At 33.2% G+C, this 17,337-nt stretch overlaps 1 protein-coding gene across 4 annotated transcripts in view; it reads left to right on the top strand.

Annotated features, from left to right (window-relative positions):
- Positions 1-16,683, top strand: part of VAMP4 (vesicle associated membrane protein 4) — a 43,180-nt gene extending 26,497 nt beyond the window's left edge. For 3 of the 4 annotated variants that reach the window (XM_074308346.1, XM_074308344.1, XM_074308345.1), the window contains 4 exons: positions 8,349-8,449; positions 9,587-9,666; positions 14,711-14,762; positions 16,063-16,683. In XM_074308346.1, coding sequence (XP_074164447.1) covers positions 8,349-8,449; positions 9,587-9,666; positions 14,711-14,762; positions 16,063-16,091 — 262 coding nt within the window. In that variant the 3' untranslated portion in view covers positions 16,092-16,683. Of the gene's footprint in view, positions 1-8,348; positions 8,450-9,586; positions 9,667-11,464; positions 11,554-14,710; positions 14,763-16,062 lie in introns of those variants that run through there. The other variant, XR_012489003.1, reaches the window with a different exon arrangement.
- Positions 16,684-17,337: the final 654 nt, after the last annotated feature.

Genomic DNA, 17,337 nt, shown 5'->3' with positions numbered 1-17,337 from the left:
ATTTATGGACTACATGATATTTCTTTTATTATTATGATTTATGGTACTATGACACAGGCAAGAAAATAAGGGGATCATCAATGCATTTGGAGACCCCTGTTTTCTCTCTTTTAAAAACTGAACTGTAACACGGAAAGAGTCAGTAGAACCCACTGAGAAAAATCACCCTATGAAATAGCCATATATATGTGTGTGTGTGTGTGTGTGTGTGTGTGTGTGTGTGTGTGTGTGTGTATTTTTATATATATATATATACACATACACATATATTAAAAATATATATATATATATATAAAATATAATACCATAATTAACAGTGTGATGAAGATATTGTCGAGACTTTGAGGTAACACAAGCCCTGGGCTTGGGGTCGGGACAACTCTTCCTAAGTTCAAAAATGGCCTCAGATACTTACTAGCTTCATGACCTGAGCAAGCCACTTTATTCTGCCTCAGTTTCCTTGTGTGTCAAATATGGTGGAGAAGGAAATGGCCAACCATCCCAGTATCTTTACCAAGAAAAATCCCAAATGGGTTGCAGAGTCAGATATAACTAAAATGACCAAACAACAATAATGATGATGTCTTAAGGTTTTAATTTTGATGGATGTAAGATAATACAATTTTTTTCTATTGATCAGTTCCCAATGGCCCTATTATAATGCCTTTATAGTTTCATAGTGACAATTTTTGTTCTTGAAGACTCTTCCAGGATTTATCAAACTGGAAAATTTTTAGATATTCTGATAAATCATTTCGTTCTAAAGCCTGAGTATGGAGAAGTTCACTGCCAAAGAGGTTGGCCAGGAAGTGATGAATTCTGTGGCCACAATCACCCATGAAATAAAAGTGCCAGGTTGACCTCAGTCCTATATGCCCAACATCTTCCACTTCTTAATGGAAAAGTGGAATAAAAGCAGAGATGGTGCTAAGAAACACAATTTTTAGGCGTCTGTAAAGACTGTTGGTATTCTAAATGTGAGATCCTTGTCCAATCAACAATGAGTTGTCATAAGAGTGGACAAACTGAACCATGTCAGTACTGCATTTTTCTAGATGAAACCAAAAGGCAAATGCAGAAAAAATGGAGGAATGGCCCAGGTTTACTTGAAAAAACAAATTGAGGAAGTAGCAGAATTGGTTTCATTGTGTAGCCAAGGCCAACAAGAAACAGAATTTCTTGGGATAATTGGTCATATCATCTTGCTATCACATTTATTTGCAAAGAGGCTATCCCTCAGGTTCTATACCAATATTAATTGCAGGCCAAGAAGAGATTTTTAAAAAGTCCTGTGAAGAGTTTGACAAGATTGTTTTTAGAACATTCTTTCCGGTCTTAGAGTGTAACATTCTTGGGGGCAGAGACTATTTTTGCTGCTTATTTGTATCCAGCATCTAGCACAGTGTCAGGTTGGAATATAGTAACTGCTTGATTGTTGCCTGATTGAACGCCTTGTTAAAGTTGTTAACTAGCATGAAGTAATGGGTTTGGCCTAGTTTGAAATTTAACAGACATTAAGCAAACGTTTTCTTTCAGCAGATAGAAACAACTAAAGGTAGCACCCACTTTGCTTTGTGGACTCGTGACTTCATTAATTCAGGGTAGTGGCTAGGAAATTTTGTATTTGTTCTTAGAAGTGATAATGTAGCCATTGGAATTTATTGATTAAGGGAGGTGACATGATGGGAGCTGTCCTTTAAGGAAATCACGTTAGTGGAAAAAAAAAAAAAGAAAATCATGTTAGTGGATGAATGAGGACATATTTGAGAGATTTTACAAGGGTGAAATCAATAGGTTTAGGCAACATTAGATTTATTGATTGATTGATGAAATTCTGTCTACCATTAATATAGGAAATTTCTATGACTAGAGATAAGTAGTTGTTCTACGACTTCTACAACTTTCCTAAGGAAAGCTAAAATGTAAATGAGTCAAGTTCTTCATCCTTGTCCACTGTGCTCTTCAATCCCCTTTTATTCCTTGTCTTTCTCTGTCCTGCTTCTTCCCCTTTTGAACAATGGTGACCCAAGGTCTTCTCTTCCTCCCAATTTTGTAGTATTTAACTCAGTACCAGAATTAATGGTTATAGCTTTGGGTTTAGATTGAGGGAGAGTTTTCTTTTCAGAAATAGCATACCAAGTTTTTATCATTCATTAAAGTTAAGGCATTTTTTAAATTAATTTTATAATTATAACATTTTTTGACAGTACATATGCATAGGTAATTTTTTACAACATTATCCCTTGTACTCCCTTCTGTTCCAAATTTTTTCCCTCCTTCTCTCCACCCCCTCCCCTAGATGGCAGGCATTCCCATACATATTAAATATGTTATAGTATATCCTAGCTACAATATATATGTGCAGAACTGGATTTTGTTGTTGTTGTTGTTGCAAAGGAAGAATTGGATTCGAAAGGTAAAAATAACGTGGGGAGAAAAACAAAAAATGCTCACAGTTTACACTCATTTCCCAGTGTTCCTTCTCTGGATTTAGCTGATTCTGTCCATCATTGATCAATTGGAATTGGATTAGCTCTTCTCTATGTTGAAGATATCCACTTCCATCAGAATGCATCCTCATACAGTATCATTGTTGAAGTGTATAATGATCTCCTGGTTCTGCTCGTTTCACTTAGCATCAGTTGATGCAAATCTCACCAAGCCTCTCTGTAAGGCATTTATTATAAGCACATACTCTGGGCCTAGCACTATGCAAGGTTCTAGGGTACTAAGATTAGAGCATTTTCCACTCACAAGAAGCTTATATTTTATTGAGAGATATGATGAATATGTGTGTAGGAGCAATATACATCAATGATTATAAAGTGTAAATAGGAGAGTAATATCTGGAAGGTAGGCTGAAGTCAGATTGTGGTACACTTTAAATGCCAAACAGAAGAGTTTGTGATTTATAGTTAACAAGAACATTGGAAATTTTTGAGCAGGGAGGTAATCTGATCCAACTGTGCATTAGCATAACCTTTTTGGCAGCTCTAAGGAAGTAAAATTGATTGGATCAACAAGTCAAGGTAGACTTTCATAGAAAGTCTTGGTTAATGAGAGTCTGAATGAGGATTATAGTCCTGTGAGTGAAGAGAAATGTATTAATGTGAATGATAAAGAGATGGGAATAAAAAGACTAAAAGTTGGACATGAGGATTGGGGAAACTGAGGAGGAATTTGGGAATAAACCTGGGTGACTGAAAGGATAATAGAATGACTTCATTGTATTAGAGAAATTCAAAAGAGAGTTGAGTTTTGGGGAAAAGATAACAAGTTATGTTTTGCTTGTTTTGAGTTTGAGATATTTGTAGGACTTATATAGTTCAAGGTGTCCAAAAGATAAAATTATGCTGTTCCCTTTTCTGAGCATTTGAGAAAACTGTTGAGTATAGGGTATAGTCTCGGAAACTGTTTTCATCTATTAATTGGGGAGGTTTGCCTTAAGGTAGTGTTACTTATTGCCCTCCAATAATTTTTTTTCCTGAGAGGGGAACTTTCCCTCCCTAGGATGAATGAAGGAACAGGCAGGCAAAATAGGCATGCAAACAATTTTCAAGATCCTTCCTGGATCTTTTACCCATTATGGATTATTTATACCACTGTTGGCATGATTGATTGAGTTGACTATCTCAAAATGATTAATACCAGATATAATTTAATATTTGCTGTGGAAATGTGAGAATCATTTCTTAGGTCAGTTTTATTAGACCTTATAGTAGACAAGAATACTGTTTTCCCACTTTGAAATTTGCCAAATATACCCAGAAAAAGAAAAAAGAAAAAGAAAAATAGTTCATTGGCCATAAATAAGTTTGCTTGAGAAAAGATAATGACCATCACAAAGTTACATAAACTATAAAGCACCACTACTAGATTTTTCTTTGTTATTCCTTAGAGTCCTTTTAAGTCATATAAAGCACAAAACTCAGAATTTTTGTATAAATTATTGCATGACTGAAATTTGTAGCTCTTAAAGTAAGCATTTTTTTTTTGCTATGCTCAGAAACTGAGTTTAGTGGTTATATATCGGGCTTTGAAAATAGCATTAAAAACGAGGACACCTGGATTTCATGGGCTTCTTATCTTCCTTGGCTTGGAGATTGTATTTTTTTTTTTTTTTTGATAAAGCCTCTGGTTCCCAGTCACAACTTTGAAAGGCAGTTCAGAACAGTGGTGAGAGAAATGGCCTCTGAACAAAAAACTTGAGGCTATACTAGTCCCATTACATATGCTCCTTTTTTATTATTGTCATTAGGCTTCTGACCTCTTGTGGAATTCTGGGGGAGAAGTACTTCCTTATTGCTTTTTTTGATAATTATTTGATCTGGTATGAAATTCAGAGTTTTCTTAGAATAGGAATGTGGGAGTTGGACAGTCAGGCAACCATTTTGATCAAAAAACTTGAGAAACGGAAAGGTCTTAATCTAATCTTAGAAAAAGAAATATCATGATAAACCATAAGTGAGCTGCCAAAGTGTTAGAGAAAACTTGGGGGAAATTTGGGCCAAATAGATTTATTTATAAGCAAATCCTATAAAATATTTTTAAAAATCATACTTCACAAAATTTATTTTCCTTTACTCCTTTGATATGAGAAACCCAATCCTGATACTCCAACCAGAGGAATCAGAGAGACAAAGCCAAAAAAAAAAAACAAGTTTTACTAATGACTACTGATGCAAAATTTTACAATAAATCCTCACAAGGACAGTAGAGTAATAGAGTTAGAAAATAGTTCCATGCAATAGAATTTTGAGTCTTGCCAGATATAAACATGGTTAATTCCAATTTGAAAAATAACTAATATAATTACACAAATAGTAAGTATGTAGTTATTTCAGTAGATGCAGAAAGGGTTTTTTGACAAAATAACTCATTTGTGTAAGATTCTCAAGTGCACAGAAATAAAATACTTTAATGAGATTTTTTAAAAAGCATTTAAGATTAAGGATTAACATTATTTGTAATGAACACTAGAAACTTTCTTAGTACAAAGAGGATATAAATAAATTCTCCTCTCCAAAGTTAGTTTGGCATGGTTATAAAAATATAATTTGGCATACTTATAGAAATGCCAGCCACATCAATAAGACTAGAACAAAATGAAAGGCAGATATTGACAAAGTGGAGACAAAATTAAATCTAAGTACACAGCAGTGTACTTAGAAAATCTCAGATTCAGAGCTGAAACCAATTATGATGATTAAAAACTTTACTCACCCTTCAAAATAGAGAAAGAAATGATCATAGAAATTCCATTTGAAATAACTAAAATGCATAAAATATATGAGTTAAATTAATAATAGCCAGGAGAAAATGAAAAAAAGAACTGGATTTAGAGCCAGAAAACCTGAATTCAAATCCCAGTTCTTTGCTTACTGCCTGTGACCTTGAGCAGAATACTCAATCCCATTGGATCTTAGTTTTCTCATTCTAAATATGGACTTGCATATGAAAAAATGCTCTAAATCACTATTGATCAGAGGAATGATAACTCTGAGGTATCACTACATACCTTTCAGATTGACTAAGATAATAGGAAAAGATAACGATAAATGTTGGAGGGGATGTGGGAAAATACATTGTTGTTGGAGTTGTGAATTGATCAACCATTCTGGAGATAATTTGGAGCTATGCCCAAAGGACTATCAAACTGTGCATATCCTTCAATCTAGTAGTAGAAACACTGGGTCTGTATCTTAAAGAGATCATAAAAAAGAGAAGGGGACCTATATATACAAAAATGTTTGTAGCAGCCCTTTTGTAGTAGCAGAGAACTGGAAACTTGAGTGAATGGCCCAACATTGGGGGAATGGTTAAATAAGTTATGGTTTGTGAATGTTATGGAATATTATTGTTCTGTAAGAAATGATTGTCAGGATAATACCTTTAAAGGCCTTTGCAAATCATAAGGCTCTATATCTGCTAGCTATTTTTATTATTTAGTGCGTCGCTTGATGTTGACTCAATGGGTCATTGAATGGAGTTATTTTTACGGTTTTATGCAGTCATAGAGTTTTATATATGCTAAAGATGAAAGGTAGCTTCATTTGGTAAGGTAGCCTTTATTGCTACATTTTGTTCTAAGTCAAATGCTTTTTAGTAATAGACAAATTAGAGTGGGATCTTACATTCTCAGTATTATCCCCCAGATGTGTGACTGTAAAAATGTGATCTGCTATAGAAAATTCTTAACAAAAGCTTGTCTATTCCCTTTTCATCAATTCTATGAGTTTCAAAGGTTTTATAGAGACGAGGAAGACTGTTGTTTGCTCACATTTCCTTAGTTGTTTTATTTTGGCTGGGGTGGTAATAGTGCTTTTCGTGATCTTTTTAATATTTTTAGATTTGTCCACTCTCTTGTGGATATTTTAAAAATTGTTTTGTCTTGAGAGGCAGTGAAGAATAGCGGATAGATAAATAGTCTTGACGACCTGAATTCAAATTCCATCTCTAACACATACCGGACAGTGTGACCCTAAAACTTTCTGTGTCCCAGACATCTTTCTAAGAGTATAAGTTGCAGAAATTAGACCATTTTATATTGGTTGGAGGAGTCAGGAAACTACACCAATTAAATCATAAGTCTGGGGATAGGGAGAACTACATTACCATCTATGTGGATTTTTGTGTGTGCACATATTTAAGCATTTGCAGATGCTTAAATTCCCACTTCCAATTTCCATATTCTTGCCAATTCTTGATATGATTCATATAGCTACTAAGTGAAATAAATTGTTAACAGAAATTCTGGTCAAATAATTTCATTTTATATCTATTTGTTATCTTCTTTGCAGTTTTTTCTATTGGCATGAGCTAGGTCCCATACTAAGAACTAAGTAATCTCATCCTTCCCTCATTTGCTTTTTAATATTTTTATGCATTTTAATATTTTATGAGGCAGTACTGCTTGCAATTTTTCATTTCACATTTTGCTTATTACCTTTTACTCTAAACCTTTATTGTCCCTCTTCTTCCCAATGGCTAAGCCATTTTGTAAATTCTTTTAGTCTTTTCATTATAGTGATTCTTTTGTATTGCTTCATATTCTCTAAGAAAAGTGCTAAGTACTCTACAACTTATTTAAATAATAGGGTCTAGATAGAGTTACTATAAACATAAACAATATCATTTTTATTGTAAGCTAAGTATTTTTAAATCTTTGACAGAGCAGTATTGATCAATCTATATTTGATATAGTCACTGCATATCTAGTGATTTGTACCATATCCTGAAATATTGAAACACTTGGCTATTGATTGGATGAGTTCATTTTTAGGATTATCCTATGTTGTTTATCTTTCCTGCAGTAACTAACCCTGCATGTGCTTAACTCAATTATTTGTTCACAAATTATCAGTCAAGATTAAGATTTGCAGATTAGGGCTTTCCCTCTGAGATTATTTTCCATCTTCCTCATAAGTGTCTTGTTTGTATGTTGTTTCTCCCATAAGAATGTAAACTCCTTGAGGATTGAATTGTTTTTGCCTTTCTTTTGTTTTCCCAGTACTTAGCACTGTACCTGGCACATAATAAAGGCTTAATAAATTATTATTGATAGATTAACTTTGTAGGGACAACAAGGTAATTCTACTTAGGGGTCTGCAAGAGTCTCTGATTAGATTGCAAAATGAAAATAAAATGGAGTAGAGTTCTTCCTGTCTGATTAAGCTTGGAAAAAAATCCTTTCTCTAACCTAGCAATGATGTAAGGTTTGGGGTCAGGGAAATTTAGTAGAAAGAATGATCAGGGATCCTAAGGAAGTTCTCTAGAGCAGAGGTGTCAAACTCGGCAGCAAATGGCCCACAGATGGATTCCCAGTGTGACTTGTGCCAGATTAAAATGTAATTGGGAAACCTTTAACAAAATAAGAACACAGTACAACTTAGATAATGTTAATTTGTGGTTTTCTACATTAATATAGCCATTTCTTTCTAAGTTTGATACCACTGAACAAGATTAGGAAATAACAAATGGGTTATAGTGTGCACTTTTGGAGGTAATGTCATTAGATCACAGGTGTGTCCAGGTAACATCATAGAGCAGTGATGTCAAATGCAAATAAACATGGCTTTCTGCAAACTGCATGTTAATATAGAAAATCACAAATTAACGTAATCTTTGTTGTATTTTATTTTCATTTCTTTTGTTAAATAATTCCCAACTATATTTTAATCTTGGTTCTCTGTTGCCTGGTGTTTGACACTTTTATCCTAGAGTCTATTAATGTGGATAATATTGGGGTTTGAGCATTTATTTTCTTCTTTTTATCAATTAGTGGTTAGAAAAAAATCTGTTTCTAAGGAGAAATAATGTTTTCTTTATATCTTTTTTTTTCAATCTAGTGTACAGAATCAGGTAGATGAAGTAATTGATGTCATGCAAGAAAATATTACAAAAGTGATTGAAAGAGGAGAAAGACTGGATGAACTACAAGACAAATCAGGTGTGAATATATATTTTATGATTAATATTTTTATTCATATTTTAATGGTTTAGATTTAACATACAACATTAGCATAAATAACTTAAAATTAAGAATAGGTTATATGATTAAATGTTGCCAGCATTTTTCCAAGTAAAACATTTGATGTACATTTAAGTAAAATATTTTTATTAACCCTCATTTTTTCATTATTCCATATAAATTAGCTGTCAGGTATTTAGTTGAAAGTAAAAATCAAAGTTGAGAGAAAAAGCTGTCTTGAGTAAGATATAATTTTTTTCTAGAATTCTAATAGGATTTCTGCTTTGGGTAACTAAAAGAGTCAGGGGCTTCTTATTACTTCTGGTCACTAATTACTTCATATCCATCAAGCTTTTCTGTCCTTCATGTTCTTTGTTTTGCTGGTCCTGCTTTGGTTACCTTCATTTATCCACAGATCTGACCCCTTACATGGTATTTATATATAATTAATAGATAGTCTGTCCTTTGTGGATTTGTTTGTCAAGTAACTTGTTTATTTATCTGAAATTTGTGGGTTTGGCTCAGTTAATTTCCCAACATTTTCTAGCTTAAAAGTGATTGAAAACTATTACTTTAAACTATTTTTTTTGTTTGTTTATTAAAGCTTTTTATTTTTCAAAATACATGCATGGATAATTTTTCAACATTAGCCCCTGCAAAACTTTGTATTCAAATTTCTCCTCCCCTCTCTTCTCTCACCTTCCTCCCCTAGATGGCAAGTATCCAATATGATTAAACCATTTTCTTTTCTAAACCCCTAATCACTTAAACACTCAAGCCACTTGACTTTTAATAACATTTCCTCACCAAAATTAGTATTGTGGTGATAAAGATTTGTAGTCATTCACTCAGCAGTTTGTAAAAGTTTATTTGTTTGTAAGTTGTTATTTGTAAAGTTATTCCCTAGTTCATATAAATTAACAATATAAACCATAATTATTGAAATTCTGTTATTTGGAATAGATATTGTAACATTTCTTTGGGGATGATTTTACACTTGTAATTAATAGGGAGTAAGTTTGCTGAACTAAAAATTGATGTTTTCTTGACCTTATGTGACATGATAAGGATATCTGTTGTGTCTCTTAATCATTCTCTATCTTCTCTGTGATTTAGAAAGCTTGTCAGATAATGCAACAGCTTTTAGCAACAGATCAAAACAGCTTCGAAGACAAATGTGGTGGCGTGGATGCAAAGTAAGTACATGGGAAAGTGCTGGTTATCATCACCTAGTGAAGTAGAGAAGTAAAAAAAGGTGTGATAAATCCTGTTGTGGCAATGGGAAGCAGAAAGAATTCAAGAATCCTTTCAAAAGATGGAGCTTTTCTTTTCTTTTATACAACATAATACACAGGATCTTTTCAATCGCTTATTCCCTCTAGATAGATTTATCATATTAGAAAAATTGTAGCCCTCAGGGTTTTTCCACATTGTGCCTTCCCTTTAAAAACAATTCATAGATTTTAAAAATGGATCTTTTTTTTTTTTTTATTGTGGAATGTTTCATTAAAAATTTAATTTTGAACATTAGTACAGTGAATGCAGTTGTTGTTTTGTTTGTTTTTCAATAATGTTTTATTCTTCTTTACGTCATTTGGGATTTTTTTGGCAAAGATACCAGGATGGTTTGTCATTTCTTCTCAGCTCATTTGACAGATGAGAAAACTAAGGCAAGTAAGTGTCTGAGGCCAGATTTGAGTCTAGGGCAGCTGCTCCATCCACCATCTATCTATTGCACCACTTAGCTGCCCCTACTTGTTTAATTATATTTCAATTAATTTCATTATACAAAATATAACAATTTTCAGTCAGTCCCTATAAGTTCTTATCAGGATTCTTTGTCTAGTCATTCTTTCCCCTAATTTTTTAATTGATGTCTTTTCTTTTAATATTACATTCATTTCTGAATTTTCGTATTCTCCTTCTCATAACAATGATCAAAAAGTGAAAAAAGAAAAGTCAGCAAAATCAACCATCACATTGATTTTGTTTCCAGCATATGCAATTTTGTATGAATGTAGTTCTCTACCTAAAAATGCAACTGAGAAGAAATGATACTGTTATTTTAAATGAACATACAGAAAAGAGAAGAAAAAATAGGCAATGTTAAAATCAATAATTTGACAAATTCATTTTTAGCAAAAAATCTAAGTAATCCAACATTATTGCAGCCAATTTTGCTAGTCTACAGAAATTTTTAACAGGGAAAAGTATATTTATAAAGACATTCCTGCAGAAATTTTTGTGTGAACCTCTTTAATTTAGTTTGACTACCAAGCATTAGAGGAAACATATTTCTTTTATGTGTAAATGGTGGCTTTGAAATTTCATGGTACCAAATCCCTTATTTCTGCCTTTGACCTATTTGTTATTCTTGGATTTCTTTTAGAACTTTAGAGATTTATTCCTTTTTGTTGTTAGTGCCTGTTACAGACACAAATTTCACATTTGGGATTAACAGTATTTTTCTGCTTTCTCTGCCCATTGCTTCCCTGATTGTCAGGTTGCTTTACCAATTTAAGCTGCCTCTTCATCCTTCTGTGTTACCCCATTGCTTCTATATTGATAATAAAGTTCTAAAGCCTCAGTGACTTTTTCACTTGAGCAAGATTTCATTGAAGAATACATATAAACTCTCTGTGTTTCTCATCTGTAAAATGAAGCTGTTACTTTTTGATCTCTAATCTTCCAGCTTTGAATCTGATTATATTAACTGAAACCTTATTATAAGATCTGTCCATCCAAGACTAGTGATTAAACTCTTTTACCTAGAGTTCAAAATTAGTCTGTATTGTGTTGAATTCTACTGGCTTGCATTATAGGAAAGATCCAGAGAGATTTAAAAAATACATCTGAAATAATTTTATAAAATAAGTGAAAATGATTGGATTTTAGAAGAGCTTTTAAATTTCTTCTTTTTTTTTTTTTTCATTTTCCTGAACTTTTGACTTTTAGTTTAAATTGGCACCCTTTCCCTTTCTTTCTCATACACAGATACAATACAACTATTGTTGCATTTAGGCATTCCCTGGCAGAGTTATATATTCCAAGAAGAAAACACTATTCATTGAAGTGTTTTAAAAGTTATGTAAGAATTTTCTTTCCTATCTTATGAATTTTGAGTGTAGCACAAATTGACAGAATACGTCTTTTGGATAAGGTTATAAAACTTAGAATTTAGTTCCATATCAACTTAATATTTAGACAAAAAGTATTAAAGCACTTAACTCTTCAAATATGGCACTTGTTTCTATCTGGCTTGATTCTCTGTGTTTTTTCCTCAATTATAATAATTTAATCGTAATCAAAGATCTACAGGTCATCCTTTAGGTCTTTTTGGTTTTGGAGATGTATATATATGTATGTAAATACACATAGATATCACACACACACACACACACACACACACACACACACACACACAATGTTGAATCTGATTGTTAATTTGCTTTTTAAGAGATTTCGGTCAGGTCCTAGAAGATTACAATTTGTGGTACCAGGAAAAAAAAATAATTTTTTTGCCTGATTACAGTTCTATGTATTCTGTTCAGTGTGAAGTAGTCCACATCATTTACAGACATTTTTACTGAAGGACCTCTATTTAGAGTCATCAAGAAAAATCAGTTTTTGAGTTCACTTTTCAGTGTCAAGCAATCAGTGGAACATTTTCAAATGCATATAAAGACACACTGTATAATAGGCTGGGCCTGAGTCAGGCCCTGTAATTTAGGTTTCATGTTGGAATATGATTTATAACCTGTAACAAATTGCTTACTGAAAAATTTAATTAAAAAAAAAGAATATTAATATTATGTATAGTTGAAAAAATAAAATATTATTTTAAAAATACTGGAATGTGAGACACTTAACAATAAAAGGAGATAGTTACCCACAGCAAAAGAAGAATATTCCACGAGGCTGTGCAACAAGGACACTGAAAGTTGATTCATCTGACTAAAGTGTGCCTTTCTCTGAGCAAACTAGCATAGGGTGCTAGCCAAATCTTCAATCTCGACTGAAGGATTGTCTTGATTCCAGCAATCAGGAAGTGGTCAGTGCCAAGGTTTTATTTCCCTGAGTTAGTCAGGTCTCAAGTATGATTTCAACAATATACTTTAAGGCAAAGTTAGCCTTTCTTAAGTTGTATGGAGAAGGAAATTGAATATTACAGAAATTATAGAAAATTTTACTCAAGGCTTTTTTTTAGTCATCAAAAAATAAATTTTTGAATTCACTTTCAGTGTTTATCAATCAGTGTGACATTTTCAAATGCACATGTAAAGAGAGAGTGAGGATATTGGTCTCACCAAAACCTGTGACTGAGTAAGCTGGCTGTTAACATTCCCACTCCTCTCCCACACGTCTCTTTCTCTTGAATGCATCAGCATCCTTCCATTCATTGAAGTTCACAACATTGGTGTCATCTTGAACTTGGTTCTCACTCACCCCCTATATCTAGTTTGGGGCCAAATCTTTCCAGTTCCATCTGTGCTGCATTGGCCAAATATTTCCTCCTCTTTCACTCATACAGCCACTAGTTTAGTTCAGGCCTTCATCATCTCTTACCTGGATGATTGCAGTAGTTTTTTTGTTGTATCCTTACTTCATACAGAATCATTTAGGAGAAATGGTCTATGTTATGTTGTTCTATAAAATCACTATAAGCCTACTATTTCTAGGATCAGATAGAAAGTTCTCTCTTTAGCATTTCCCATGGTCTGTTTTTTGCTTTCTGTCCAGCATCACTGTACATCACTCTCCTCCAAACCCTCTAAGTAAAGTCCTAATAAACTGGCTTCTTGGTCTTCCTATTACTAACTCCATCTATGATTTCCATGTGGTTGTCCACCATGCCCCAATGTACTTTTCCTCCTCTTCCATTTCTTGGAATTGTTCATTTCCAAGACTCCTAGTATACGTGAGGTTTTTCCTGTCCCTCTCTGTTAGGGCAGTGACCCCCAATTCACACTATTTTGTATACATACATGTTGGTTCCTCTGTTAGAATGTAAAATCCTTGAAAGCAGTCTATATATCATAGACACTTGATAAATCTTTGTTGATTGATTATCATTATTCAGTGATTTGCCCAAAATCACATAGCTAATAGGAGCAATGTTTGCTGGAACAAGGCTCAGTTTCATATCACCTTATATAAATCACTTAAAATGTTCATCTGAAGATTTTGTAGAAAACATTGATAGTCCTCAAAATGAAAATACACATATTATAAGGCAATGAAAATAATTTAATAAAAATTATCATTCACTTTGAAGCTATAAATATGTCTTTCATTCTTATCCTATGTATGTTCCAGTTAAAATTTTAGGTTCCTTTAAAAATCAACATTTGTTTACCGCTTTGGGCAGAAGGGCTATAGTAAGTATATATGACCAGAGCCCCCACATGTTAGGAATGTCCCATAATACCATTGCTTTGACCAAGTTTCATTGTGTTGTGTTGTGAAACATCATAATCAAACCATACTGTAATATCTTTCTTCCCCTCCCTTCCATTATACTATTCTAGTTTCTCATTTCTCAACTCCGCTGAGCTGTGTCCCTTCTGAGCCTTAGGACTCTGATGGTGCCTTCCTCCCATTATGTTCTGTGCCATCTTCTCAGCATTCTGTACTCTTGGTTGTGCTCTCTTGCTTCCCACCCCTGGTTTTTCTTAACCATGTTGACAGGCACTGCCTCTAGAACTCTGCTTAACTCATTCTGGATGCAGTGGCCCTTTGTGCCTCTGGGGAGGCATCCCAGTATTTCTCATTTGTTCTGCTCTGTGCTATTTGTTTAGAAGCACATCTCTTGTCCCTGGAATCTTTTAGGGCCTTTTAGGATATTATGGGTTGAAAGCTTAAAAAATTTTCACAACCATGAAAACAAATGGAGTTAACATTTATTTTAACACTTCCTGTAAACTGGATTAAGTTAATTCATCTGAGAGCCAAAAATTCCTTGTTCTTTGAATTATATCTTCAATCTTCACAATACTTTACAAGGATTTGACTTAAAAGTAATGATTTTATAGCTCTGCAAGATTCAATCTTGTGCAGATTACTATATTTATTAAAGCAACCGAAAAAAGAAATAACAACCATGGGTAAAAATAAATTTTAATTAGTAAAAACAACTTATTTCTGGGCCATTAAGTGAGATTTCACTGATTTTTTTAAAAAGCTTCCTTGTTCATTACTAGCAAATATTAATGATTTTCCATGTTTTTTGTTGTGTTACAGATGAAGGCCATCATGGCTCTAGTTGCAGTTATCCTTTTGCTGGTGATTATCAGTAAGTATTGAGAGTTCTTGGGAGAGAATATTGCAAAATATCCATTGGAGTTGAGTTTAATTTGCTTTTCATTTTTATCCAGTTGATAGAATAGAATTAAATAAAAAGCACGTCATTTATCCAGTTAGAAATACTTCTTGTACTCTAGACCAAAGAATTGACTCTACACTGTTGTTTAGCTAGCTTTGTATATTCTCTTGATGAAAATAATATACTTTGATTCAAGAATGGACGAATATTGTCAGGGTATTTCAATATTGATTTTTATATTTGATGGTTTTATTTATCTAGACTTTGTCTTTTTGAAGGTAGAGCAAGAAATTTAAATATATTTCCATTTCTTCATTTATAAAATAAGGTTATTTTTGCTTTTCATGGATATTTTAAAATTTGAAATTTCCTCATGGTAGTCTTTTGAAGAACTCTAATTTGGTATTTATTATTTGTTAGTATATAGCATTTCCCATTTGGGGGTAAGGTCAAAGATAAAAGTTAAAGACCCAAAAACCTTTGCACCCTACCTTCTATTTCACTATGTCACCAAAGGTGGATAGTCAAATGTAATGTTAACATGTCCAGTTTTGTTCACTCTTACTTGCCCCACATATATAATTGGTTGCCACATCATGTCATTTCTATGTCAACATCTTTGATTACCTCCCTGTACTCACACAGCAACTACCCCAATTCAGGCCTCTTGCCTGAACAATTAAAGTAATCTTCTAATTTGTCTCTTGCCTCGAGCATTTCCCTACATGAATGTCTTCCACATAGCTGACAAAGAAATTTTCTTAAAGCATAGTTGTGACTCTGTTACTCTTTCACTCATTAAATTCTGGGGACAGCCTCTTCTAAGCTTAACTATAAACTCCTCTTTTGTAATTTAACTCTAATGTATCTTAGGGGCCAACAAAACTGGTCTTCCATCCCCATCTCTGGGCCTTTTTACAAGCTAACTCCCTTGCTTAGGATCCTTTCCTTTTCATTTCCTATTCCTAGAATCCTTAGTTTCCTTCAAAACTAAGCTCAGGTGCTATCTTCTTTATGAATCTTTTCTCTTTTTCCTAGTTGCTACTGTTGGATCCCCATACAATTACAATGCCTTTTGTTTTATATGGTTTTTTCAGATAATCTACATTTAACTACATTTTGTAGATATCTACAGTTTTATACGTTGTCTTACCCAATTAATTGTAAGCTCTGTGAGAACAGAAACTTTTCTTTACTTTTGTTTTTGTATTACAATTGCTGGGACTTAATAAATGCTTCTTAATGACTTGGTTTCTTTTTTTTCTTATAGTTCCTATTGTCCTGAAATATCGGACTTGATTCAGTGACCAGAGATCTCCAATAAAACTGTTCTGGGACAAGTTTAAAAAAAAAAAAAGAAGAAGAAGAAGAAGATTGCTGCATAATTTTAAAAATATGTATATGACTTTCAAAAGTGTTTTTTTCCCAAGAAGTAAAAAGAGGCAAGTGTCGAGTTCAGATTGGAGCATTGACAAGTTCCTGATTAGCCTCCTCCCTTTCACTAAAATAGGCTCTCATTAATTTATTTTTAAAACAGAAACATCTACTTTGCCATATTATAGGAGTCTAATTTGAAACTAGATACTTGCCAATATGTTATTTGTATATAGAGTTAAACATTGATGATGATATTTATAATTTAACACAATTTCCTACTGTAAACTAGAGAGGTGGGGATTTATTGCATCAAGTTCAGGGATAGGGTGGGACATAAGAGATGAAACATTATGTAAAAAGGGATGGTAACGAGTCAGTTAATAATTACAAAATGTATAATTTTTCTCATGTAAAAACATTAGGTTTTGGAAATGGCTTCCATATATTTATGAAGAAACTAATGTTTTCAATATTGCTACTTTCAACTGTGACTAAAGACATTCCAGTAAACCTATTTTGCCTGTATGTAGAATTTGTGAAAACTATTTTTTTTTTTATTTTGAGGCTATAGTAATGTATTCTGATCAATCCTAAAGCACAGTCTCGCACAATTAAGGTAGGAAATGAAATTGAAGGAAAGGAGAGTATCAGTGGAATGTTTGAGAATAATGACTCCTATATATGGGCACATTGCAATAAAAAACAGCCAACTTTCATTTCTCTCCAGTAATAATTGGAGAGAAATTAAGAGATGATTAATAAAGGAAATCTTTATTTAGTTTGTTCCACTTTTCACCCTCAATAAACCCTCTTTCTAGAGCTGCTAACAAGTAACAAAAGTCAGTTGTTTTGACTTTGATCACCTTTCCCTGCTTACCATTTATTCTCTAATAGAAAGTGCTAATTTGCCACAAGATGGCCAAAAAGCAAGTAGCAGGATCTAGGAGAAACCTCCGGGAGCCTGAGTAATCCACAGATGGGATCATCTGTACCTGAAAAATCACGTGTTGGTTAACATTGAAAGTTTTAACTTTTTTCTTGACCTATTTTCACTTAATAAATAGAGACAGGCTATGAGATTTTTAAAAAGCTTAATCTGAGTTGTGCTAACATAGTTGTGTTCTTCATGCATGCCAAAAAGAAAATACAAAGTCCATTTAAAAGCACA

This window comes from Sminthopsis crassicaudata, chromosome 4 (assembly GCF_048593235.1).
Source record: "Sminthopsis crassicaudata isolate SCR6 chromosome 4, ASM4859323v1, whole genome shotgun sequence".
In the NCBI taxonomy this organism is placed as follows: domain Eukaryota; kingdom Metazoa; phylum Chordata; class Mammalia; order Dasyuromorphia; family Dasyuridae; genus Sminthopsis; species Sminthopsis crassicaudata.
Note: the sequence above shows the minus strand (reverse complement) of the source record. Positions and strands in the feature narration are given on the sequence as shown.